The sequence below is a fragment of the Pinus tabuliformis genome, chromosome 7 (assembly GCF_031772625.1).
Source record: "Pinus tabuliformis cultivar Carrire ecotype Pingquan chromosome 7, CPIR1, whole genome shotgun sequence".
NCBI classification, from domain to species: domain Eukaryota; kingdom Viridiplantae; phylum Streptophyta; class Pinopsida; order Pinales; family Pinaceae; genus Pinus; species Pinus tabuliformis.
In genome coordinates this window covers 1,248,568,202-1,248,594,985 of record NC_142293.1, presented here as the reverse complement: position 1 = coordinate 1,248,594,985, position 26,784 = coordinate 1,248,568,202, and the positions used below count along the sequence as shown (strand labels likewise).

Here is a 26,784-nt window from a genome sequence, read left to right as displayed (position 1 = left end):
ATAACCAGATAATGAAATCTATTTGGCACTGATGCATTGTAATAATATATTATTACAGGAACAATACATTCCTTGGTTCCTCCGATAAGGTGTGATGATAAAAAAATAAAAATTGCGTTTTCCGGGTCACCTAGATGTGTCAGAGGTGGTAATATTTCATCCAGTTATGGTAGAATTTGTAACCTGCTATGCTGTTACAGGTCCTGCAACCTTACTCTATAGGCCGGTTGTATAACTGTACTGTTTACACTTAGTTGGCATAAGAAACATATTGTTTGTTCATTACAAGAAAGCCACGCCTTGGTTTGTCTGTTAAGTGGTTGATTTGATTCAATGGTCGAGATTTATTTCCACCTAGATTTGTTTTGGACAAATGTAAAAGAGGACCGAAGGCTTAATGAGTTGATGGCTCTGGCAGTCTTTACAAGGGAGGCGACTTTCTTTGTCATGACCTAAAGTGGCATATTTGGACTTGAAAATGGTAGTAATCTATGTTCTTCGCAGGCTTAAGAAACATATTGTTTGTCACTTCTATTTGACAGTATGTCACTTATATTTGGCCCTGATACAACCTTATTTTATGGGCAGTTATATAACCGTCCTACTTACGCTTGACCTAAGGAACATATTGCTTGTTCTTTACAACAAAGCGCTGTCTAGCTTTGTTTGTTAAGTGTTTGATTTGACTCAATGCTCAAGATCTATGCAAATTTGTTTTGGACAAATGGAGAAAAACGTTCAGTGCTTTAGGGCCCAATGAGGGTAAGAAGTTGGTAGATCTGGCAGTCATTAATTTCGAGGGAGGTGATTGTATTTGTCATGACTTAAAGTGACATATTTGTACATAAAAATGGTAGTCAGTGACAGTCTTCTTCCTCACGCATAATTGCTTCGTGTAGCATGGGATCAAATGGTTTTCCAACAGTATTGACCACATTAACATTAAATCCTTTCATGATTTCTACGAGCTGTTTATAATTACTCCGGTAACTTTTATCAATTTTCTCCTCCCCTTCCGTTTATATCTTAATCTGTGTTTTGGCTCTTTCAAAATGGTCCACCATAGGCAGCAGATTTTCAATTACATCACCTTGAATGTTAGATGCCAAACTTAGTCATTCTCTCTCTGCTCTCTTCCTGTAATCTCACAGGGAGTTTGAGCTTCTCTTTGTTTGATTTGATTGACTTCTTTGTTCAATGTTTTGTAATGTAACAAGAAAACTTTGCCTTTATGACCTTTTGGATTCTTTGCTAGTTCTTAATGCAGAAATAGAGCTATAGTATTGGTTTATGGTTATCTGGAGCACCATACTTCTACCAATGTCATTCGATACAGTCAATGATCATTTTAGACATGGATTTCTCTCTATTGTTTTACATTTTGTGCATATCTTTTCCTGAAAGGTCCTCTTAAATTCTGAATGATCTTGTATCATATATCTGTTCTGTGAAGATTATTTCATAATGCTTGTATGTCATTTGGCTATTTGGCCCTTTATCAAATACTTTCAATCCACAAGCTTGACCCTTCAGTTGTTGAATTATCCAAGGAAATGGCATTTTCCCTTTTCGATAGGATTTGCTGTTTCATGACAACTTAACAGGATGATCATATGTCAAAAATATAATGACAAAAAAAAAATTAACATAGTTAAAGGTAGATATATCAAGATAATGGAAAGTTGGATAAATGCATTTGCAGGAAAGCATTATATACACCGACATGCATTATTAAGTGATAATACCTATTGGGTTTTGGTTTATAATTGCAGAGTTCTCCCACAGAGAACGAAAATCGCAAATGATCGTAAAGGAGATTCTGCTGCGGCGGAGGGAAAGGTTTGGTTACCTTAACTGTGATGCTCGCAACAGGACCATCCGATTAAAAACCCTAAGAAGTGACGAAAAGGATCAAACACTTGTCGAGTGAAAACATATCACTAGCCTCTCCTACGCATGACATGTGGAATTTGAGATGTTCCAAGGAACCGTAGGTCATAGCGTTCTAGACATTTACATTTAGACATGGGTCTAATGTTTGGTTATATGAAATTGTGAGATATTTGGCAACATGTCGGATGGATGATTTAAACTAACTCCACATAAGAGCCCAACAATACTCATCATTAATCCAAAGTCAGTCTAAAAGTAGATTGGCAACCTATGATAAGTCATAGTGCTTTGAATTAATTCGGAAAGTGCATAACATGATGGAAGGGGTGGCTAGTGACATTATAGCACAACGTAATATTAGATGTATATATACATATAGTGCATGGTTTTGTGTTATGTAAAATCATAGAGTGAGAATCTACGAGCTTTGAGTGATTCCCAGGTCTTGAGAAGGCGTTAAAGCGTCCACCATAGAAGTAGCAGGTTTAGCATAACCATATTGGGAATTTGCATGTTGTATCGTACTCTGCTGTTTGACAAAGTACTTTTACCCGGTCTCACATTACCAGTGTCCCAATTATTGTACTATTTGCAAGTGTAGGGGCTTCCCACCTCACCACCACCCTTACATCCAATCATTAAGGACATTTACTTTAGCATGAAAGACGATGCGTGGTTAAAATTACTGCTTTGCTAAATAGACCATATAGTCTAATAAAGATTGTTATACAGTAAAATTTTCCAGTTGTGTAGAAATACTTCTAAAATTATTTGGTTTTCATTTAAGACATTCCATTTGGCATGGGGTAGATGCATGCCAAATGCTGATTTCATGATTTTGCTAATTTTCAATCTATCGAAAATGCAGCCTGTTTATATGTTCGCCAACAATCTTGTTTCATATTGGAATCGGCTTTCTTTCGAATGTTTTGGTCATTGAGGTTGAATTTAAGGCCTTTACTGTTAGCTCCTTCATCTATCATATGATTAAAAGATTCCAGATATGCTGAAATGTCATTTCTGCTAAAGTATTCCTCTGTTATGCTAGAGTTTCTTAACATGTTAAATGATTCTAATAACATAGCTTATGAACCTTGATTGTTAATGTCTCTTATTATCGCTGAAAATAAATCCCAAGCTGTCTATTCTATTCCCTATTTCAATCTGCTATGGTGATCCTTTGATTTAAAACACAGATTTTTAATACTGATGAGTCTTACTTCCATTAGGGAGTTGTGGTATTTATGAGTCTATTCGTTTCCTCTCTAGATAAAGCTTTGAAATGAATCTTGTTTTTGGGGATAAAACAATGTTAGTATTAAATAACACCCTTAATCGTTAAAAATCCTTTCTATGCTTTTAACTAATACAGTTTGAATCTATATTATCTTGCTTCAATTCTCTACACCAGTGCTTTAGAGTTATCAACTGAAGCAATCTATTTTTGGTTTGTTCCTTGTACAAATTTTTGGGTTGTTAGATGATAAATGAAAAATAAAATAAACATATTATTTCAGACAACAAAGTAGTCATTGGGAGTGGTTATTAAAATATGATACAAACATTCGGCTTATTGTTGAGTGCCTGAGGAAATAAATTTTGTATTGCAGAATGAAAATTTATATCAAAGCTTTTGTAAGTGATCTCTCCTTTTAAGATGATGAATTGGAACCTGGAATGGGAATTTGGTTCATTAATTTCAAAATCCTCAACCAGTCTCTTTGATCAAGGATATGTTATGGCTACCAATGGCAAGAGCAATGTGCCTTAAGCGTTTATAGTCTGAAAAACATTGCTCTAAGTTATTTTCCTTGAGATGTTTGAGTAACACGTGCTTCTTTTGAAATGATCAGTGTCAGCATGGACTTGTATAGTAAGTAAGAGGTGTAATGCGATGATAATTCAGTTAGTTTGTAAATCCAAAGCAATTAGTTTGTGTGGACCTTGATATCATGTTTCCTGGATATATGACAGTCTAATATGTTTTGATCTAGTGAAAACTAAGGCATGTTATTCTCTTCATTGGTGCTTTGTTATTTGTATTTTTGTGCTAGTAAATCCACATATTGACATTTTACTTAAAGTTAAATTATGCAAAAAAAAAAAAAATGTGCTTAATTTAAAAATCAGAGATACCTGTTACCAGAAGGTTAGCAAGAGTTCCAGGAAGGATTCCTAGGATACGTGTCGTCGTTTTCCTTTATGTTTCGAGGACTTCGGGACGAAGTCCATTGTTAAGAGGGGGTGTATGTAGTGCCCACTCTAGTTTCCTGACCTTAATACGACATTATCTTAGACACTTTATTCTTCGAGGACCTCAGATTGGGGATCTGGACCCATGACACTATTATTAGCAATTGAGATATTCATGGTTGTGATGTTTATGAATGCTTTCCATTGATATTATGATAGCATGAATGGTTATGTATCTTATCTATCAGTATTCTGATGATTGCAATATTAAATAGTTAAGTTGGTCTCTATTTGAATTTATGATGAGGGTAGTAAAGAATATGTATGCGCTCTACCAAAAGCATAATGAGGATAAAGTTGATGGATAGGTATATTTCTACGATGTTACGATGTTGATAGCTTAATGAATATGTATGTTTCCATTGATGATTATTGATGATAGCCATGAGGGATGTGTCCCCTATGTTACCTACTTCCTTTAGTTCAGACTTACAATGGACAACGATGTGAATGACCAGGAATTGTTAATGATGCTATTATGATAATTGACTAGCATTGAGAAACCTTGTTACTGATGATTATTGAGTATGGCAGGAAACCATCAGAGGCACTCGCATATGACATGTCGATGACACCTGGTTTGATGAAAATTCATATTATTTTATCTTTTAAAGTCTAAGTCGATCTTGAAATCTGCCATATATGTTTAACTATATTCTGATGATATGTTAATGTTTGCATACACAAATTAGTTGCTTGACCGAATGACCCACATATGGGTGATGGGGTTGTACAGGTGGATGGAACTACATGGGAGGGGTGGGACAGAGTCCCTAATCTCACCCACTAGCACTCCCGCCGTGACTTGGGCTGGAAGGGTTGAAACACCTTCGCCTTGAAGATCACGATGCCATGAGGGCAGGTCCCAAAGTTGGGTAGCTCATGAGGAGATTTCTGGGGGGCGCGCATCAAGGCGGATTCCTTGATCCCCAGCACCATTAGTCTCACTATAGCAGGCAACATAAGAGATGATAGTGGTCTATGACGTTGCACTATACTTTCCCCTCGTAGTCACTGGATGCTTGAAGGGCAAGTGGTGTGGCACCCTTGGAACTTCAAGGGAAATTCTTGAAGGGCACGACCAACTTGGCACCCTTGGCATCACAATTAAACTATTAGGTGTGGCACCCTTGGAACTTCTAGGGAAGTTCTTGAAGGGCACAACCAAACTTGGCACCCTTGGCATCACAATTAAACTATTAGGTGTGGCACCCTTGGAACTTCTAGGGAAGTTCTTGAAGGGCACAACCAAGCTTGGCACCCTTGGAATCAGTAAAAATAAATAATAATAAATAAATATAAGTAAGGAATGAAAACTAGGTAAAATTACATCAAGGGTAAATGATGATTAGAAACCAAGGTAATTAAATCAAAAATAAAACTTGGAATAAGGAGGATCATAGGAAGAAATAAAATAGAGTACCTTAAAAACTCTACCCTTCCCATTTTGGAAAATACTAGGAAGATTATGTGGTTTAATTAGGAAAAAGGGGAAAGACAAACATAATTGTAAGGATAAAGATTAATCCTAAACTAATTTAAACCTAATTAAGAAAAGAGGAAGGTGAATTAAAATGAGAATAATAAATTAAATTTAGAGAGATGTAGAGAAGCTCCATGTGTCAACAACCAACATAAGAATATCCATCTAGGAGATAACCTGAGTTAAATTAGAGAGTAGATTGGGGATAAAATCTTGACTCATTAATTGACTTCAAGTAACGAACACAAATTAAGGAATAAAAGGGGGGAATAAAGAGACAACTAGGAGAAGAAATAGGAATCTTGTTGAGGTGAGAAAAATATTAGTTTTAAATAAAAATATAAGTAAATAATTTTGGGAGACCCTTGATGTGAGAATGACACATGGGTGGGTGAATAATCAAGCTATTGAATTATAAAAAAATAATTAATTATGCATGACATGACAAGTGTCACCTATGAGGACTCCTATAAAAGAAGGGGCAAGCCATGGGAGAGGGGATTTTTGGGAACCCTATGGTTGGATGGATGAGATGATGTCAGAGCAGTGATTACGAAGCTATAGTGAGTTTGGTGAGGTAGAGGATTTTAGAGAGGGGACTCTGGAGCCAAGGTGTGCTCTCCTCTACCAGCTAGTGCTTTCCTCCATTGTACAACCCCATTGCAGCTCGGGGGTCCGCGGGGAAGAAGAGTACCCAAGGAGTAGGCTGGGAGGTTAACCGGTGGGTCTTCGCATTCGGATCAAGTGCGTCATCATTCACTCGTGGAGGTGACCAGCTACAAGGGAATACCAGCAACAGCAGAGCAAGTGGAGTCTCGCCTTCTGGTGAACGGTACATATGTATTTCATTACTATTGATCTTAGTTAAAAGTATGAAAATGTTATGATATGTTTCCTGAAAGGAGTGGCAGGAATGTGTGTGCTAAATAAATTTGAATTTCAATGCGTTTCTTTTCTGGTTGTATTTGCTGTTTAAAAAAAAAATAATAAAAAAAAATAAAAAATAAAAATAAAAAAAAAATGTATATAGTCTGGATGTGGTCCTCACACTTATTAGTCTGGATCTGGTCCTCACAAGAAGAGGATGCTCTTGATTGGCTCACTGAGCAACCTACTAATTCATATAACTCTTTACAAGTCATTCTAACTACATTTTTAGATAAGTTTGGAGAGAAGAAGGAAAATAGGCATTTGATCAATGTCATTAGCAACATGAAAAAAAATGAGAATGAAACCATGGAGGAGTTTAACAACAGATTCAATAGATTAGTAAAAAGCATGCATGCTACTGTTAAACCTCCTGGTGAATTTATTTTATGCTTAGATGCTTTTGGTGTTGACACTGCCTATGAGTTGAGCAGGAAGGAGCCTGCAAATTTACGTGTAACTCAATCTGAAGCCTTGAAGATGGAAAAGGCTAGAAAGCAATTGGGAAAATCTGAAATTTCTGGTTTCACTAGAGGGCCATTGAAATCAAATGATTCCAAAGGCAAGGCCAAGGAAAAGACTACACATGATCCTATTAAAGAATTGACCCAACTCATTAAGAGTATGGAGGCAAACCACACTAGTCAAATGAATGCTATCCAAAATAGATTGGTGGCCATGGATAGGAATCAAGGTGGGAGATTCCCAAACAGAGGAAATGATAGATGGAAAAAGAGAGGACCTCCCAATGACCATAGGCCACCTAATCCGCTCAAGTATACAAACTTAGTTGATGATTCCATGCCTTATTGTAGACCTTGTGATGACATACATGATGAACTCACTTGTCCTTATGCAAGAAGGATGCTAGAAGGAGATATGGTGGGAACAAGTGAGCAAATCAATGTAGTTGGAAAGGAGCATCATTTGTCCTTGGAGAATTGGATGAGAGTTGTGGAGAATAGTCAAAAGGTAAGTAGAAAGTCTCCATCCTCCTATAGTGTGAATAATTTTGAAGAGTTGGATAGGATCATTGAATTCTATGGGGAGAAACCCTCATCAAATCAGATTTTAGAGATAGCCAAAGATAAAGAAAGGGCAAAAGGCAAGGAAAGAAGTCAAAGTGCCCATTAAACTTTCATTCCACCCGCATCTAAGTTGAATATTGACTTGGGAGGATGGATAAATAATGCGAAGATTTTGGTACCTATGACTGAAATCATGAAGATTCCCTCCCAAAAGATATAAATTGTGGAAAGCCATTGATGCTCCCAATGGAAAAGAAATGTCAAATTTTTCTAAGGATAAATATGAGGATGCCCCTATCACTTTCCAGAGTAGTGATATGTTTAGAAATAACAGAGACCATCAACCCTTTTTCATCACTATGTTGGTCAATGGAATGCTTTTACACAATTGTATGTTTGACTCTGGGGCATCATCTTGCGTCATGACTAAGAAATTCATGAATTAGTTAAACTTGAGGATTTATAGACCCTACCACACCATTTGTGCAATGGATTCAAAGATCATTGAAGTTTGTGGTTTGATAAAGGATCTTCAAGTCCACTTCGTTGTACATCCTGATATTATGATCACCATGAATATCGTGGCGATTGATGTGTTTGATGCTTGGGGGATGTTATTGTCTAGAAAGTGGTAAGCTGATATAGGGGGTAGTTTGCAAATGGATTTAAGTTATGCTACCATCCCTAATAGTGAGGGCATCATGGTTAGACTGGATAGGGAGTTGGAGAGAAAGTATCATGTTGAGAATCCGAAGGAGCCTCATAATGAAATTGTTTATAAATCTCATAACTTTGGAAACTATGCTATCTTGGCCAATTCTTTTGCTCCTTTGGAGAAGGAGGTGGATTGTAAGAAGGATGGAATTTGGCACATGAATTTTGATGGTGCCCATTCTAAGTATGGTAAGGCTGCTAGAATTGTCCTTACCTCCTCTCTTGGTCACATATTCAAGTTTGCCTATATATTGGAATTTGATGCAACTAACAATGTAGCAGAGTATGAAGCTTTATTGTTGTGTCTAGAGTTGGAAAAAAATTTGAAGATTAAATTGCTTAGTATAAAGGGGGATTCTGATCTAGTCATTGTTCAAACTAAGAATCAATCTGCATGCAGGAATGATAGATTAAAGAAGTATCGAAATGTTGTTTGGGGTAATATGGAATATTTTGATGCATTAGATCTTCAAGCAATTCCTAGAGAAGGAAATAAACAAGTTGATGAGTTGGTTGTTGCTGTGTCTACATTAAAGCTTGGAGAGAACTTGATGGATGATAAAATTAAGATGGAGATTATCTTTAGACCATCAGTTCTTGATAATATTGAGCATTGGAAAATCTCTAATGATGAAAGCCAAGTGATTCGTTTTTTTTAAAACATGGAGGAATTTTCTGAATTTAAGGCTGGCTACAATGAGGAAGGATGTGATTATGAGGAGTGTAATGTGGTGACAAATCCCAGTCCTAGGGAACACGTAGCCTTGGAGAAAATGTTTGATAGGCATGATGCTTCAAAGAGAAAAGATGATAAGAAAATTGACCCAGGGGAATTCATTGAAGTAAATATTGGTACCCCTCATGATCCAAAGATTATTAAAATAAGGAAGGGTACCAATGAGGAAGAAAGGAAGAATTTGATAAATTTACTTCATGAATATAGAGATGTTTTGGCTTTTTCATATGATGAATTGAAAGGTTACAGGGAAAATGTTATGGAACATATTATCCCTCTTAAGGATGAAAATGCCAAACCCTATAAGCAAAAACTTGGTCAAATCAATCCTAAGTTAGCCCCCTTGGCGCAAAAGTAATTGCAAAAGATGCTTCAAGCCAATATTATAGCTCACACTAGGCATTCCACATAGTGTTCAAACTTGGTTATTGTAAGGAAGCCAGTATTATAGCTCACACTAGGCATTCCACATGGTGTTCAAACTTGGTTATTATAAGGAAGAAGAATGGATCAATCAAGCTATGTGTAGATTTTCGAAATCTTAATTTAGCTTGTAAGAAGGACAATTACCCTTTACCTAATATGGAAACATTATTTCAAAGGGTATCAAGATCTGGAATGATCTCTTTATTAGATGGATTTTCAGGATATAACCAAGTCTTGGTGAAGAAGGAGGATAGACATAAAACAACATTCACCACATCATGGGGTACTTTTGAATATTTGAAAATGCCTTTTGGATTAACAAATGTAGGAGCAACTTTTCAAAGGGCTATGGACTATGCTTTTAAGGGACTAATTTGGAAATTTATTGAGATCTATCAAGATGATTTAACTGTTTTTTCTAAAAATGAAATTTCCATATATAGCCCATCTAAGGCAAATTTTTGATAGGTGTAGAGAGTATGGAATATCCTTAAATCCTGCTAAATCTATTTTTGGAGTGACTGAAGGAAAGTTGCTTGGTCACATCATTTCAAAGGATGGGATCAAGATTGACCCTGAAAGAGTTGAGGTCATGCAAAAGATTCCTTTGCCTCATAATATTAAAACCCTTCAATCCTTCTTAGGAAAGATTAATTTTCTTAGAAGGATCATTCCAAATTATATTGAGATTGCTAAACCCATCCAAACCCTTTTAAAGAAAAATGTTAAGTTTGTTTGTGTAAATGAAAGTAGAAAAGGTTTTTGTCAAAGCACCTGTTCAAGTGAGCCCTGATCAAAGGAGTTCTTGATTTTCTCTTTTGCATCTGAAGATACTATTGCTGGGTTATTGCTTCAAAAGAATAAAGAAGGGCATGAGCAGCCTAATGCTTTTATGAGTAGGTCCCTTGAAGGGTCTGAGTTGAAGTATAGCAACATGGAGAAGCAGGCTTATGCCTTAGTCAAGTCTCTTAAGCAGTTCAAAGTTTTTGTGGGGTATTTTAGGATAATTTCATTTGTCCCCCACTCCGCTATGAAGGATGTTTTAACTCGGGATGGTTTCTTAGGAATTCGAGATAGGTGGGTCTCAAAGATTCAAGAGTACGATTTGGATAGTAGACCTACCAAGCTTGTGAAGGGCCAAGGATTGGCCAAAATCTTGACTGAGGGGAATGAGAAAGTGATAGGAATGATTTGTCATAATCATTTGGAATTAACTTCATCAGAACTTCAAAGATTGAGTCAACTTGAATGGTATAAAGACATTATTTATTATTTGCAAAATTTATCATGTCCTAACCGTTTAGATGGCCATAAGAGAAGAGAATTAAGGCTTAGAGCAACTAAGTATTGTGTTATGAAGGATGGTCTAGGTTGGAGAAATCCGGAGGGAGTAATACTTAGGTGTGTTGAAGAAGTTGAAGCCAAAAGTCTTCTATCTGAGTTTTACTCAAGATTTTGTGGAGGACATTATGCTACTAAGACTACTACCCACAAAATCTTGAGCGCTGGTTATTTTTGGCCTACTATTTTTGTTGATGTGCAAAAGTATGTTAGAGGTTGCCAAGCTTGTCAACTATTCACTGGGAAGTAAAAGTTAGCTTCTTTGCCTCTTCAACCTGTGGTCGTGGAAGCTCCCTTTGAATATTGGGGGCTAGATTTTATAGGGAAATTTAATGAAAATTCGAGCAATGGCTACTCATGGATTATCACCGCTACTGATTATTTTACTAAATGGGTAGAAGTCATCCCTACAAAACATGCCACTAACAAAGTAGTGATAGATTTTCTTGAAGATAAGATTATCACTCATTTTGGTGTCCTTGCCAAGATTACTACCGACAATGCCAAGGCTTTTAGCTCTGCTGAATTCTCATCATTTTGCTTTAAGTATGGCATTGTTTTATCCCATTCATCAAACTACTATCCTCAGGGTAATGGCTTAGCAAAGTATAGTAATAAGAATTTGATAACCATAATCAAGAAGATAGTAGGGGATAACAAATGGGCATGAGACGGTAAAATTAAATATGCTTTGTGGGTTGATAAGATTACAAAGAAGAGTTCTACTGGGAAGAGTCCCTTTGACTTAAGTTTATGGCTTGGATGTTACACTTCCTATGCATTTAAGGCTACCATCTTACCAATTGCTACAAAGTTTTACATCTAATAAAGATGTTGTGCAATGTAGGATTGACCAAATTGTAGAATTGGATGAAACTAGAAGAAGAGCCTTTGAGCATTGTTGTAAAAATCCATCTAAGGTAAAAAAAGAAATCGACAAATCATCTAGGAATAGAATGTTTTCTAACAATGATATGGTTTTGCAATGGGATGCTCAGGAATGAAAAGCCACGTAATCATGGTAAGTTTGATAGTTTGTGGTTTGGACCATACATTATCAAAGAAGCAGTTGGACAAAATTCCTACCATTTGAGCACTATGGATGGAGAACCACTCGAGTTATCTATGAACGGCCAACTACTCAAATTGTTCTACAAGGAGAATATCTGATGCAATGGGGCATCTTTTTGTATCATATTTCTAACCTTATCCCTTGTCATTTTATTTCATGAATAAATTGTCATTTATGCTTTTAGAATACATTTCCATTTTTTCATTTCTGTACTTGATGATATTTTTGAATGGATACTGCTGATATATGTATTTTGTCGGTGGATGCAGATTCCAGGTTCTTGCACACTATCATTTCACATCTAGCATGCATCCCCATATGGAGTCGAATGTTGACCACTGGAGTGGAACTTGATGATTATATGAAGATTCCATGCCCAAGGATGATCTAAAGGACACTTGTACCATCAGATATCATCAGTCAACAGAGTTTTTAAACTCTACTTCTATTTCTCATCATCTTTCTTGTAACCAAATTCCACACTCTGCAGGGAATTGTAATAAGTGACACTAGTAATAATGATTTTTGAGACTGTAACAGGCCTAGGATGTTGGGACTCGATCAGCGAACGAGTACACCTTGGAGTGTTTTTTTTATCTGGTTAATTATCCCTTCTTTATTAGAGGCGGATAATTTTCTAGGTTTTTTCACTCACATTTTACCCCAAAGTTGGGGTGACGGTTTAAAGGTTGAGCCCCTAACACATTTTAGTGTCTAGAGTCGATGTATACTACCATACTACATCACACAAAAAATTTCGTGCAATTTGGCTAGGTCTAGGTAGCCATTTTTTAATTTTTTAGATTTTTCGCACAGTGGAAATTGCAAATTAAATTGTAATAAGTGCAGTCTAGAGAAGTTGTATGGGGTAAGAGTAATAAAAATTACACCTCTCACCCTCAACTTTCTACTATGATACAATTTAAGGGGTTAATAATGTGTTATAGACCCTCAAAACCCATTTTTCCTATGTTTAGTGGAAAATGTGGCAATTAATCAGGCTAGAATTAAATAAAATAAAGAAAATCAAATTATTCCATGTAACAGAATGTAATGGAAATGACTTGGAAATTATCCCAAGTCAAAATATTGAGTCAAAGGACATGTGGATGATAACTAAGCACATTGCATCATAATGACAACATTATCTACAAAAAATCGAATTTCCCAGAGTTAATGAAGCACTTCACATGTGGAGAAATCGAATTCCTTTGAGAAGTTAATGCACATGAGAATATATGACTGGATTTTGGTGGAGGATTTCATGAGATTTTGTCCCACTTAGCACTTCACTTCATTTACACTCAGCTGCAATTAAGCAATTCAAATTGCTCCAAGGAGGGGACAATGTATTCCTTGAGGATCTACGCTATCCCTAATTGGGATAATCTACAAAGGTTGCATCGTATGGATGAGGATTGGGTTGGGACTTGAGTCAACTGCTTATCTCACTTCACACTTGGGTTTGCTACTTGTGCCACATAGAGAATTCAATTTATCTTAGAAGATTTGATGGTGACACACAGGGAATTCGATTTGCTTGAGTGACTCTCTCATCTCTACTTAGAGCTTGGCTCTCTCTATCTTGGAATTGGCTCCAATGCCATTTGTCATTGTCATTATTCATTGGGATTTTCTGCCAACTCTCTATATAATGAGGCTATGGGCTCTCATATTGTATCATGTTATGAGCTATTGGTTTGAAGAGACTTTGTCTATTTGTACTCGCATATTTTTAATATAATCAAGACTTTGGGTCCACATGGCTTGTGTTCTCTTGGCGTTATGAAGTGACTTCTTTTCATACTATTGTTATTATGTTCATTTCTTTTTGCATATTGAATGAGTATTAGATTGTATATGTCATCTTATTTGGATTGGTGTGTGCAAGTTATCTTGCACACCCATTGATTTAGCGTAATATTTTAGGAATAAGTTTTCCAATTCATTTTCGGAGGAATGTTTGGTTAACTTGTTTACAATATTGCTCTAATCTATGTATGAACTAATATCTCTTCCAAGTGTGTAGGATAGATTTTCGTTTTGTGTAGGAATCCATTTGGAAGTAGAGGAAATCTTCACAACATCAACCAACTCCTAGAGCCATAGCGATCCAAGACTTAGTCATTTTTCACTCCAAAGTTTTCCATCCAATGAAGCAAGAGGGAGTTTCCTTACTCTATAGTTACTTGATCATCATTTAAATACTTCTTTGATTCTAGCTTTTCAAAGTCATATTTGTTACAAGAGCCATCATCAAAACTAGGCAAGTATGGGGGTTTACTCCCAATACTTGAGCTAATATTTTTGTACATTAAATTTGTATTCTATTTTGTTTTTTTTTTTTTTCGACTAACTCTTGGTTTTCATTTTGCACCCCATAGGTTTGAAGCATTGGACAACAAAGATCTTTGAGGGGAGACATTGATAAACTACTTACTTGTGTGCATGCAGGACCCCCTCAACCATTTCAAGGACAGATTTTTTTAAGGGAAGTCGTGAAAACTCAAGGGAAGCTGCAAGTTCATTTAGGCCGTGCGCCTTATTGAGCCTTGCAACTATATTTTAGAGGGTCTTTTGAGCCTTGTAACTTGTTCTTGTATATTCTTGAGAGATAGTCTAGCCTTGTTAAATTTCTGCATTTTGTAAAGATCTTTCTCACATTGTGCACAGCCCTTTAGAAGCATTTTAAGTTTTAACCCATCTCAAACACTAATAAAATAAAATCTTTGTTTTGAGGGGGCTTGGGATTTTCCCCATGGCATCCCCCTTCCTCATTTGAGGAGGGAATTCTTATGATTTGACTGATTTTTGCTTCTAGCTTTCTTAACTTCTAAACACTTAATTTCATACTTAAGAATTAACTCATTCCAATTCACATTGTAAATCTCTCACATGCATAAATCTTCAACTTGTAAATTTTAAGTAAATTTTATCTTATGTGCAAACATTCAACATTGTGGCAAGTTTTGATTATTCCTTCAAGTACATGCTTCACTTTTTGATTATACACATTCGTAACTTTTGAAGCAATTCTATTGGAACAATCGTAGCTTTAAAGCAATCTACTTCATTTTCTTATTTTCCATGCAAGCACATAGGAGTTCATTCACATGCTAAATTCCCAAAGTTTTACAAGCTATCTCATTTTCCATTTATAAAGCATTTGCATGTAAGTATATTTTAATTGAAGAATTAACACAATCTACACTCTCATCTAGGAATTTTAGTATAGAAAGGCTTCCAAGCCTCACTAAAATTAACCTCCAAGCATAAGCTTGGTTGATAGAAAGTATAAAGAAAAAAGTTTTCTTGGGAAATTCTTCTATCTTGTACGAATTAAGGTAAAAGCGTTGTGACCCTACAGTTATAAAGATGGTGTTAGCGCTTGAAATTTCACCTCAGGCTGAGAAAGGTAAACCTCAAGGCAACATCAAACCATTTAGCCTCGTAGCTAGCCCTACGGGGCAGGAGAAGGCTCTCTCCGGTCTATCTCGGTAAAATCTTCAATGGATGAGATGACCAATATGTTAACACTGATTTTAGGCTAGTAAACTGATCAGAAAGGTTGTTTTGGGATTTTTTGGGTTTTTGGTGGCAAATTGAGGAATTGCAATTTTGGGTGCGGGGATTTGACAGTTTCTGCAGGGGGTTCTTTGGGGCGAAGTAGGAGACCGTATTGATGCCTTTGATTGAGGTGAGTGGATGGAAAAGACCGGTGAGGAGCTAAGGAGAGCAAATAATACTTTGAATTCTCCTTAAACAGTGGAAAACATAGAAATTAAACAAATTTAAAAGCAGAGCATGGCAGGCATGAATTCTTACTTTAACACTTCATTTGTTTAATATGCAGAAGGAAAGAAAGGAGATGAATCACATAACACACTTACAAGTACATTGAGAGACACACCATCAACACATGAGTCCACAAGAATCCCAAAAAGGACTGCAAAACCCTGGTCTTCCTTAGCCAAAAATTGCAGAGATACAGTGAAATATTACAATGATAGCTTCTCCCTCAAGAGTCCAACCTTCCAACCTCTGAAAATGATTGAGAAAATACATAATATAGGCAAGCCAACCTCTTCCCTTGCCTCTAGGGGTCGAGCTCACTATCCTAGGAGTTGTTTCAACCACTTCTAAACTAAGCACTACAATCTAGGCAGTCAAAACAACTTGCCTCTATAAACTTGGAAACCAATTCATACATTTAATTTTTACCCTTTTCATAAATGAATCTTCTAGAAGAGTTACAAAAGGGTAAAAGTGTCTAAAAAGTGTCACAATTACATCAAAGAGGACCATCATTAACCTCAAAAAGTCAAACTGAGTCAAATCTGCGTTTTCTGGGCTGTACAGTGCATTTCTGGACAAATCTGCCTGACGGGTCGCGGCCCCCTACCTGACAGGTCGCGCCCCTTTGGAGCTCTGTTTGGGGTACTTGCAGGTGGCCAAATTGAGCAAAAGTGGGCTTGTTGGAAAGGTCTGTGAGTCTACTTTCCAACCCAACTGGAATTTTTGAATTTGGAGTTCATTTGCCCTGTCAAAAACCAATTCTCCCAAGACAGCTTTCTGCAGTTCAAAAAAGTGGCAGAAAGTCAAATTTTGCATGTATTTTGACCTTCTGGAGGCCCAAAACTCCATAAAAACTCAAGTCCATCCATGGGCATATGTAACTTTGCATGACAAATCAGGAAATGCTGAGTTTTTATGAAAAGGAGTTGCCCTGATGAAGGGTCGCGCGGGGGGTGAGACCCGTTAAAGAGCCAAAACCTGTAAATTACCAAAAAATGCCAAAATTACCCAAAATTCTCAAAAAAATTTGGGATTTGAGCTGTGGCTAGGCTATTGAATGCCATGATCTTTGAGTGAAGCCTCAGCCAAGATACGGAGGGGATATGGCCTCTTTCTCCATTTTAGAGCCTCGGTCAACCGCCTTTGAAACATCTTCATTTTGGCCTTGCACACATGCATTCTTGCCCAAAATGATTTTTCATGCTTCTTAGCAGCCTCTTGTCTTAGTTGGCCTTCGCCAACAGCTTCTCCAAGTGTGCACTGACCCGGATGAGCATAGACTCTCTCTCCTTAGGCAATAGGTCACCGGGCCTCCTTCGTTTCAAGGTTCGGTCACTATGAATCCTCCATAGCTCATCAAGGACTTTTTCCTCCTCCAACTGCTTGTTGCGCTGTTCAAGATAATTTATGGTCCATTGTGCCCCCTCTAATCTCCTCTGTACCTCAACCTCAGACACTGATGCTTGGTCATCACTCTGCTCATATGTTTCGGTTTCTGACATGTTTGAGGAGCAGAGTGGACAAAATGTACTGTTGTTTCTGCTTGTAAAAGTGCTGAACTCTATGCTGTTTCAAGGGGACAATGACATGAGGGAAATGTTAGGGGAGGGACCTCTTGCACAAGGAATTGGGAATATATGAATAACAGGGAATTTAGGGAATACATTGCAAACAAATATTTGCATATATACAGGCATACATGTACATAACAAGGATATAGGGAATCATTTGCAAAATCACTGCATATAGGAATACATGTATAAACAGTGAACATAAGGGAATACATGTATGTAACAAAGGGATATTTGGAAACTTATTTACAAAACCTTTTACATATTCACCAACAATTCTTGTGTTTATAACATGCATATGGTGAAGCAAGAGTAGGGTTTGAGTTTTTGATGTTTTGGGAGGGGGTAGGGTTTGTATTTTAAGTGATTAGGGAGAGGGGAGGGTTTGCATTTTGTTTACAACATAGCATGGGAAAATAAATATAAATGCAAATGTGAGTAAAAAGGGAAGGAGGGAAACAATTTACAAAGGGAACAAAACCTTGAAACAACACAAACCCCAGCACATTCAACCATTAATATTGCAGTCATATATTGTCTCTTCCACTTGCATGATTTGAGTTTTAAACACAAGCATGATGGCCTTCACTCATAACCAACAACCAACTTGAAGTGTAGAGAGCCTACCTCGAACAAATTTGATGATTTGGAGGAAGATTGAGCAAGTTTGAAAGGAGGTTGCAGCGAACAGGTTGACGGGTCGCGCGCCCCTCCCAACGGGTCGCGCGCGCTTGACGGGTCGCGCCCGTTCAAAAAATGAACTGCTGGATGGCTTCTGACGGGTCGCGCGCACCTGACGGGTCGCGCGCCTGTCTTGAGCCCGAAATTCGACCAGTTTTCGCCCAAAGCTCTTGATGTTTGCTCACTCTCTCTCAACAATGCCTTGGATGCACAATGAGAATAATAGGAAGGAAATTGAGCTTTTATAAACTCCATTTGAAAAAATTTCATGCTCAAACCCACTTTCTAAAGTTTATCTTTGACACTTTATAAAACTGACTTTTTGGCTTCCTTTGTCCTGAAATTGACTCTTTTAGTGCTTTTTCTTGATTCTTTTTGCAGGGATAGCATCTGAGGGATCTTGGCAAGGGAGCCAGGGTTACATGCTGTCCTTTGAAAACTTTTGAATTTTTACATTTTTTTACAAAATTATTTAAAAATGACCTTGGCTTTAAAAACAGAGTTTTTAAATCCAAGGTGAAGATTAACTGTACAAAATAGAAATTTGCGAAGAAACACCATCAAAACCATCCCTCTGGCTTGCTGGGCACTTATTGACCTTCAGAGATATGACCTTGTAAACAGACTTGACCAAAACCCTAGACCTAGGAATCTGACCTGAAGACAAGACAAGACAATCTTGAAAGAGATTTAAGGACTGAAATGACTTTGATCCAGCAATGCCAAGAGGGGGACAAAGACACCAGCTCCTCCATCAGGGTTATGGCATGCCTAATGGAATGCAAAAATTGACACTGATGAGACACCTACTTATGCAAATGCAAAGAGCTTTGATCGCTGGTGGAGGGCTACTAGACCGACTCTAACAGGTGGCTTGTCCCCTTGTAGGAACGAAGGCACACACTAGCTCGTAAGACTCAGGGGACGGGTATCGTTAATGACACCCCTATGCCCTTGTTCCGTTCTTTCTTAAAATCACCCCAAATTTTACCTTTTGGTAAGAGCTCAAGAGGAGGACTTCTCACTTAAATTGGACATTTTAGATTAAAAATAACCAAGACTAACTACATCCAAATCTAGTATAAGTGCATCTCATACTAATACATCTTATGGTTTTACTTGCAATTGTACATTCTACTTGTCATTGTTGAATATTTTATGTTGGCAAGCATTGTTTCATTTTCTTTTTACAAGTAGAACACTAATTGTTTTTCCTTTTGCAAGATATCTCTATATGCTTTGGTTTAGGCATTGATTATATTTTGAAAGCATTTTATATCTTGTATTGATTATCGTGCTAACATCTTTGTTTCCATTTCAGGATTGTTTTGCTTTCATTGTTGGAAGCATTTTACTTTTCTTTTGAGCAAATGTATCTTTCAATCTTGTTGAGCAATTTATCTTAAGTCACTGGTTTTATGGTTTTATCATGTTAATGATTTTTTATTGCTCATATCATATTTTGCTCATAATTCTTAAAAGTAATCCACTTTCAGTTCAACATCTCTCCTAGAACCTCACATTTCTTTTAACTTAGTTTTCCATTTACGGACCAACCCCATAGCTAACCTAGGAGATAGCATAAACACAGAGTAAGGATTTAGTGTGACAACCCCTTCTCTTAGTTCCCTGCCACCAACCACACCTTATGTGGTTGAAGACTTTTCTCACTAACTTGTAGGTAGGTGTAGGTGGCAGGGTCAACAAGACCGACACTCTTTGAGGATGTGATAGGTATCCAAGAGAAGACTGGTCGAAGAGGACCGATATGCTTTGATGACTTAGGATTGGAGATCCAAGATTAGAATAGTCCTAAAAGGACATATCTTGTAGACATTCGGATGGGGTATGTACCTTGTAGAGGTAGTGTAGTATCACACGTAAACCCTCCCAACATAATACTCTTGATTAAAGTAGAGCTTGTCCAGTTAGGCCTCAAGGACAGTGTTGGTCATGATGATGATGCTTATAGTATGGCTTATCAAGCCGACTCTTCTTGTGAGAACTCTTAAGTTTGAGATATGATGTTGTACTAGTTGTACAATTATGAATACCTCCCTAGTTAAGAGGGAATGTTGAAAATGTAACGAATTTCAGTCTTCAAAATTGTTGTACTCATTTTAATATGTATCCTATGTAACAAACAAAGAAAAGAAGAAAAAAAAATTATTATTATTAAAGCATGGGTTTCATGTTTATTATTGATGGTCTTTTAGGTAAAAGCATGTTCTTTGTGCTTCTAGGGTTTGTTAAGTCTTAAGATTTATTGTCTTGAGTCAATGGAGTCAACATCATGTTTATAAGACCCTTCCAAGCAATTTGTAACTGTAAAAAGAATCATTTTGAGTCTAGAAAGTTCTGGAATCTCCAAGAGTACAAGTCAGCCCTGGAATCTTTGAGTTGGCCTAAAGGAGGGAATTCGACCCCTTAAGAAGGCTATATAAAGAGCAGTTCGACTTCATTTGGAGACGCACTCACTCACAAGTTTGATATCTCAAGAAAGAGTTCACTTTGTAGTTGGGAAGCTGGAAACGGAGAAAGAAGGTCAAGAAGAAGGAAGAAGGACGAATTTTCTTGGTTTTTGGGCTATATTTCTCCCTCATGTGCGAAAATCTAGGGTCTTTGGGTTGCAAAAAGAGGCCGAAGTTGCATGACCGAGTTGCAATAGGACGAAGTGCGACATCTTGTAGCTGGAAGGAAGGAAACTCTGTCTATACCTCGCTGACCTTAGGAAGAGTTGTCTTGCTCTTGGAAGGTCACAAAAAGAGATCGAGTTAGGGTTTCTTCAGGAGCTACAAGGCCGAAATTGCAGGGTCGAAGTTGCAGGTCGAGTAGCAGTGGTATAGCTAGCAGATCGAAGTTGCAGTGTGTAACAGTTTGGTGCAGATCAAATGAATTGAGGAAGGTTGACCTAGTATTTGGGAAAAGGACTTGGTCTAGGGATTGGGTCTTTGTATCTCATTTGAAGCAGATTCTATGAAGAGATGAGTTTTCGTGTTTTCCCCTTGGAGGGGTTTTTCCCTGGCTGAGAATCTATATTTGTGTCCTCTTTTGTTGTTGTTGTTTCTTGATATTATTTGATGAAAATATCTAACTAAAATAACACAAAGAAGATTAAAATTCAGAAGCAAGTATCAAGGTTAAATAAAATAAGTTTAAGAAGCTGTCGTTTTATCATTTTCTAACACTCTAGGCAAATAGGGACTCTCAAAGAATATGTTTAACTGTCTACAGCTCCCTACATTGGGGGCACTAGTCATTTGTTAAATTAGTCTTGGACAATTCACACAAGGTAGGCAACCCTTGAAAAAATGCCAACCATACAAAAAATTTAAATTTCTAAGAATCTTGTAAGAAACACATTGTTGAGCATCGTGATCCACCAAATTTCTCTATCTGAGTTTCCCCCTCTTTTATTCAAAACCATGGCTAGGGGGTGCATTAATGCATCAGTTAAAAGACTTTTCTTGCTGTAATGTGGACCTAATAAATTATATAATTTAACATTTAAATATATATAATAAAATGAAAATTACATATTAACATTAATGACAATCTCTTTGTTAAAATTTGAGAAAATTGGGTTAAATATTAAAATGTAAAGTGTAAATATATAACAAAATCTAAATATGTAATTTCCCTACCTAATGTATGTTAATAGAAGGTTATGTGTGGGATGTAACCGAGCCACCCATACAAACGATGTATAAATGCTCAAATGGAACACACAATCAGGGCTGCCTAGCCTCCCTTTCCCTGCTTTTGTTGTGTGTTTTTATTGTTTTGTTCATGATGTATGCTCTTGAATATAAATTTTGGTGCATTCAAGAACCACATTACAAAGTAGTTAGATGATGGTTCAAAATACATTTTAAATCAAATCATATGTGCAATTAGTCATAAAATGACGTCGGATAAAAACAAAAAAACAAAACGTATATAATTGTGTGGTTATTTGATTGCTTATTAATCACGTTACTAAGTAATTAGACTATGGCTCAAAATACATATTAATTCAAATCATATGCACATTTCAGTTAGTCCATAAAAAGATGATGAACTTTGAAAAAGAAGGAACGTATATAATTGTGTGATCATTTGATTACATAGTTATCATATGATGAATCAAAATGCATTTTAAATCAAATCATATGTACATTTCAGTTTGTCTGATTACTTATTAGTCAGATGATGACTTAAAATATATTTTAAATAAAATCATGTGTAAATTGCAGTTAGTTTTTAAAATGATGATGGCATTTGAAAAACAAAAAAAAACAAAAACAAAAAAAACTTATGTGATTCTGTGTTTGTAGAGAGAGAACACTTGCCTGGTGGATAACTTTCACTCCATACTTGTGGGCTTCATCCACAAGTTCCCTTGGATAATCACCATAGTTAACCTGTATTACTGCAACTCGCTCTTCTAATATAGCCTTTATATTCTCCTTGTGTGGAAAGGATAAAACAACGCCTACACCAAATGGCTTTTCTGTCAAGATTCTTGTTTGTCTTATCAACTTCCTTATTAAATCCGGGGAGTCCTAAAGATATCAAAAAAAGGCATTCACAATTACAATCAACGTGATGAAAATCATAATGAGGAAACAGTTATAGGAAATTATTTAGGTAAAAATGAATAAGGTGCAGCATTTTATAGTAGAAAGCAAATTGCAAGTTATTAAAGCAAAATTACCAACGTTGAAGGATATTTGATGCTTACAAAACCCAGTATAACAAGAGAACAAAAAGCACTCTAAATGTATGTTAAAATGCTCCACGTTTGAAGAAACCTATTAAACATATTCAATATAAAGAAACTTCTCCTTTTTTTCGCTTTCAATATTAAGAATTGAAATACAAAGTCTAAGGTTTAGATAAGGGAAAATTGTTATTTTACATTGTTTTTCAGGACAAGGGAACAGCAGGGACGTTGGGATGCATATTTGGGATAGTTAGAGCACACCCCAAATTTTTCAGGTGACAGCAGGTTGGGGACAGCAATAATAATATATTAAAAGTTTAGAATTCACCATAAACATTTGTTGTTTCTTGTAAGCACAATAAGCTTATAACATATAATATTATGCAAATCCCTTACACTTGCCAGTTCTGGAAAAGTTCAGGGAATTTAAAAAAAAGGCCAGGCAACATTCCATTATTGGCCACTAAACATGAGAAAAATGCAGCTTAGCTTTTGGCAACTTTAAGTATAACTATTTGCAATTTGCAATTTGCAATAAGGTCCATGAAAGGTCTATGAGACAGAATTGTCTTTATAGTAGTTTTTCTTCCTTGTGTTTCTTGTCAATGATGATTATGTGAAAACTTAAAAGGCATTCCTTTCTCAATAGTTTTTGCATATTTTTCCAGCTATGTTGAAAATTTTACTACAAAACTCTAGATTCATATTTCAGATTAAGAAGGTGATCAAATAGAAATTATTCAAACATTTAGTATCCAATCCAAGTCACTACTATCCAATTGGTTTTACAATGCTTGAAGTTGGAATGGTGGAAGAAGTAGACTTGAATGACTCTTCGAAACCCATGTACTACAATATGTAAAAGCTAAGATGATCCCATAAATGAGAAGAACAAAATCAATAACAACAAGGATCAGCCCATTGAATTGTTGCATTTTCTGGTTTTTAGCATGGAGGCTTTGCTTCTTGTAATGTTGTTGTTGAAAAGACAGTAGTTAAATCACCAGAAACCCAAATCAAAACCCATGTTTTGAGCTGCAACTTGTACAAAATATTTACATTCAATGCAATACCAAAACAAGGATGGGAAAAATGATCATATTGTCCATTATCAAAATTGAAGATATATGCCTGGAATATCCCCAAGATCTTCCCAGAACATTCCTGAAATCTACCCAAAGCATCCCCAAAATCTATCTGGAATGTCCCTGAAATCTATCTAGAATGTCTTGAGGATGGCCAACATGTCCCCAAGTCCTTGATGAAGGACCAAGCAATTTGGGGACATTTCCTAGGGTTCCCCAAGTCCCCGAAACTTCTGACAGGTGAGTACATGTTTTTTTTGTGGGATGGATCCCTATGCAACATTGGAAAATTCCTTTCCAAAAAACTTTCAAAGAAATTTTTTATAATATGGTCATATAATTCACCTATAGGCCTTGTTACAACATATATTGTATAAGGTTGCATATTGTGATTTTCAACACATTGATGGAGACTTATTGTTAGTACTTTCAAGCATTGGACTAACTTTAGGGACACATCTTCATCAAGCCCTCTCTTCATTGCATTTCATCACTTAATGGAGATATATGGTTGGGGAAGTCTCACTTCTCCTTCATCAAATAATTATTGTGCTTGTTGCCTTTGGTAGATTTTCTTAATATCTACTTCTCTCTTCATGGTTACATATTCATTGATTGATAAAGTTAAAAAAAATTAACAGTTATAAAATACTTCTTTATAAGTATATTGTTCATCTCAGCATTCATATAAATAATTTTGGCATATGGTGCAAAACCTTTACACCCCGTAAATAACACATAAAAGTTTGACAACATGTTTGCTTTAAAGGGGCCACCCATTTTTACACCTAAACCATGGTGAAGGCACATATATTACCTATGCAACATTGCAACCATATACTCTAAAGGGGCATCAAGACAAATCAAGGGGGCATCCCCTTTATTACTTCATCCATCCACTTTAATAAAGCGATACCTTAGTTAATGGCATAAAATATAATTTGGGGGGTGATGTCATGGTATTACATTTCGAGGGGTCTCACTCTTATAACAAGTCAAATAACGGAAGATACCTCGGGAATGCTCTGTAACAATGGCATCCATCCATCGTTTCCACATCTTCGTGTGGCAACGTAATCTTCATGGGTGTGTTGTGATAGCACTAGACCTGATTGCTATAATTGCACAAATTCATGCTTAAGTTTCCACAAGTGTCATTCCGAAAAACCTGATGAATGGAATGGCGGTGAATCGTTCTTGTTCAAATTCAAATTATTATATTTGAATGAATAAAAGGACCCTGAAAGTTCCAGCGATGAGCGCGCTCAAATTCAAATTCAAAATTGGCTTGGCTTATCTGCTGTTGTCTCCTCACCGAGTTCCAGTACTGTTTGTTGGCAGTCATTGCATTAATGAGCATCGTATTGGTCATCTGAGTACAGGATAGGAGTCGGAGATTTTTCGGTCGACGAAGCTGTGAACAAATCGGGATGTGGCTGTCCAAATATCAATGGTATGCTATCTATGACCATCCATACCAATGTCCCATCAATCTCCAAAAATTCACAAGTTTAGATTATTCCTTATTGTATTATTAACCATTATATATCTTTCCAAAAGCACAAACTACGGTTTGCAAGTGGGTCGCACCCCGCTATCTTCATTGTCCACCATGTCACTCAATCCTAAGTTTGTGTTAGTTAAATTGAAGGTGTCATACGACTCATCCACAAATGCATCCATTCCTAGGATAAGAGGCCTCCCCCATTTGACCCATTCATATGGTTGGTATTTTCACATGGCCCATTAATTTGTAAAGGAGAGGTTGTGAGGAGGCTACATAGAATAGAGATGGAATTATTGGTCACCTTTTATGTTTTTGGATCGTGTCATACGTGTGTCGTCTAGAGAAATTTCATATGGTCATAACTACCGAGCTGGAATTTCGGTGGAACATTATTTGTTGACTTATTTATGTTCATGGAACCATAATTCCTCATCTACAATATTCACATATTTTAGCATATATCTTGTGGCATGGAAATTGTTATCTTATGGGGTCGCCTCATGCTTTGTGTTCATACTTATGAAGTCATGTGTTTGCACTCCCTTTGATTTCCACTTGTATAACTCACTCACTAGAGAATGGAGGACAACACATATACAGTTGCTTTGTCTCTTTAGAGACAGCTAATAAAATTGGAACAATATAGAGAAGATTAGCATGGCCTCAGCGCAAGGATGACATGCACAATTCAAGAAATGGTCCAAATTTTAAAAAAATATGTAGCTTCTTTATGGACCCGTGGACATACAGCCATGGTCCTTAATTCTTGCATCATGGAAAGAGTGTGTAGTTTTCCAGCTTACCTGAGGGACAACGCATATGAATGTGGCCCCTTATTTTATTGATTAGCTCCTTTATCCCACTTATGTACCATGGACCGAGTCCATTCCAAGTGCACATGGTGAAGTCATTGTAGTCAAGTTAATACACTGGGCACACATGATATATATGGTATGGGGACGTCAACTTGTATCATGGGTGGAGTTTCCTTATAATAATTTCTCCATTATTTTAAGGAGGTTAGAGATCAATTCTTCATAAGGCAAGTTGTTCAAGTTAAACAAAGCATTCTTTATGGAGTTGGATTGCAATATTACTAATGGAGGTCTACGTTGTAGGCTAATTTCTCATTGTTCGAGAAAAGGATCATGGAGATAGTTAGAAGTGAAATGATCATATTGAAAAGTTTTTACATTCTTGTGCTATTTTTGGAAGTGTTTTTACCTAAATTCATTAGTTTATTATGGCTGAAATTATTCCATGGAGTTAGTTAAGATGAGAGCATCATTATATTGTTTTCTTTGGGGAGAATGATCATTTTATTGTTTCTTCAAGAAAAGGTCAGTGGATGCCAACATAACGTAACAAAAAGGAGTTTGTTGAGGGATAATATTTAATTGTATTGCTCGAAGAACTAATGAATTCAGGAAAACATTTATTATTCTATTATAAAAAAAATTAGCTCAAACCTATGGGGAATTTGGGGCTTGAGGAGCTCATCCCTTGTGCTACATTGTATATCGTTTTCGCAAGCTTATTGAATATGGTAGATGTTGTATCTATCTAA

At 36.6% G+C, this 26,784-nt stretch overlaps 1 protein-coding gene and 1 non-coding gene across 2 annotated transcripts in view; one reads left to right on the top strand and one right to left on the bottom strand.

Annotated features, from left to right (window-relative positions):
* LOC149251898 (uncharacterized) overlaps nucleotides 1–26,784 on the bottom strand; it is a 268,925-nt gene that overhangs the window by 168,226 nt on the left and 73,915 nt on the right. The window contains exon 2 of the mRNA XM_089459621.1: nucleotides 22,252–22,464. Coding sequence (XP_089315747.1) covers nucleotides 22,252–22,464 — 213 coding nt within the window. The remainder of the gene's footprint in view (nucleotides 1–22,251; nucleotides 22,465–26,784) is intronic.
* On the top strand, nucleotides 25,825–25,927 carry LOC149251899 (U6 spliceosomal RNA). Its single transcript, XR_016267592.1, has one exon. It is a non-coding gene; the product is annotated as a U6 spliceosomal RNA (small nuclear RNA).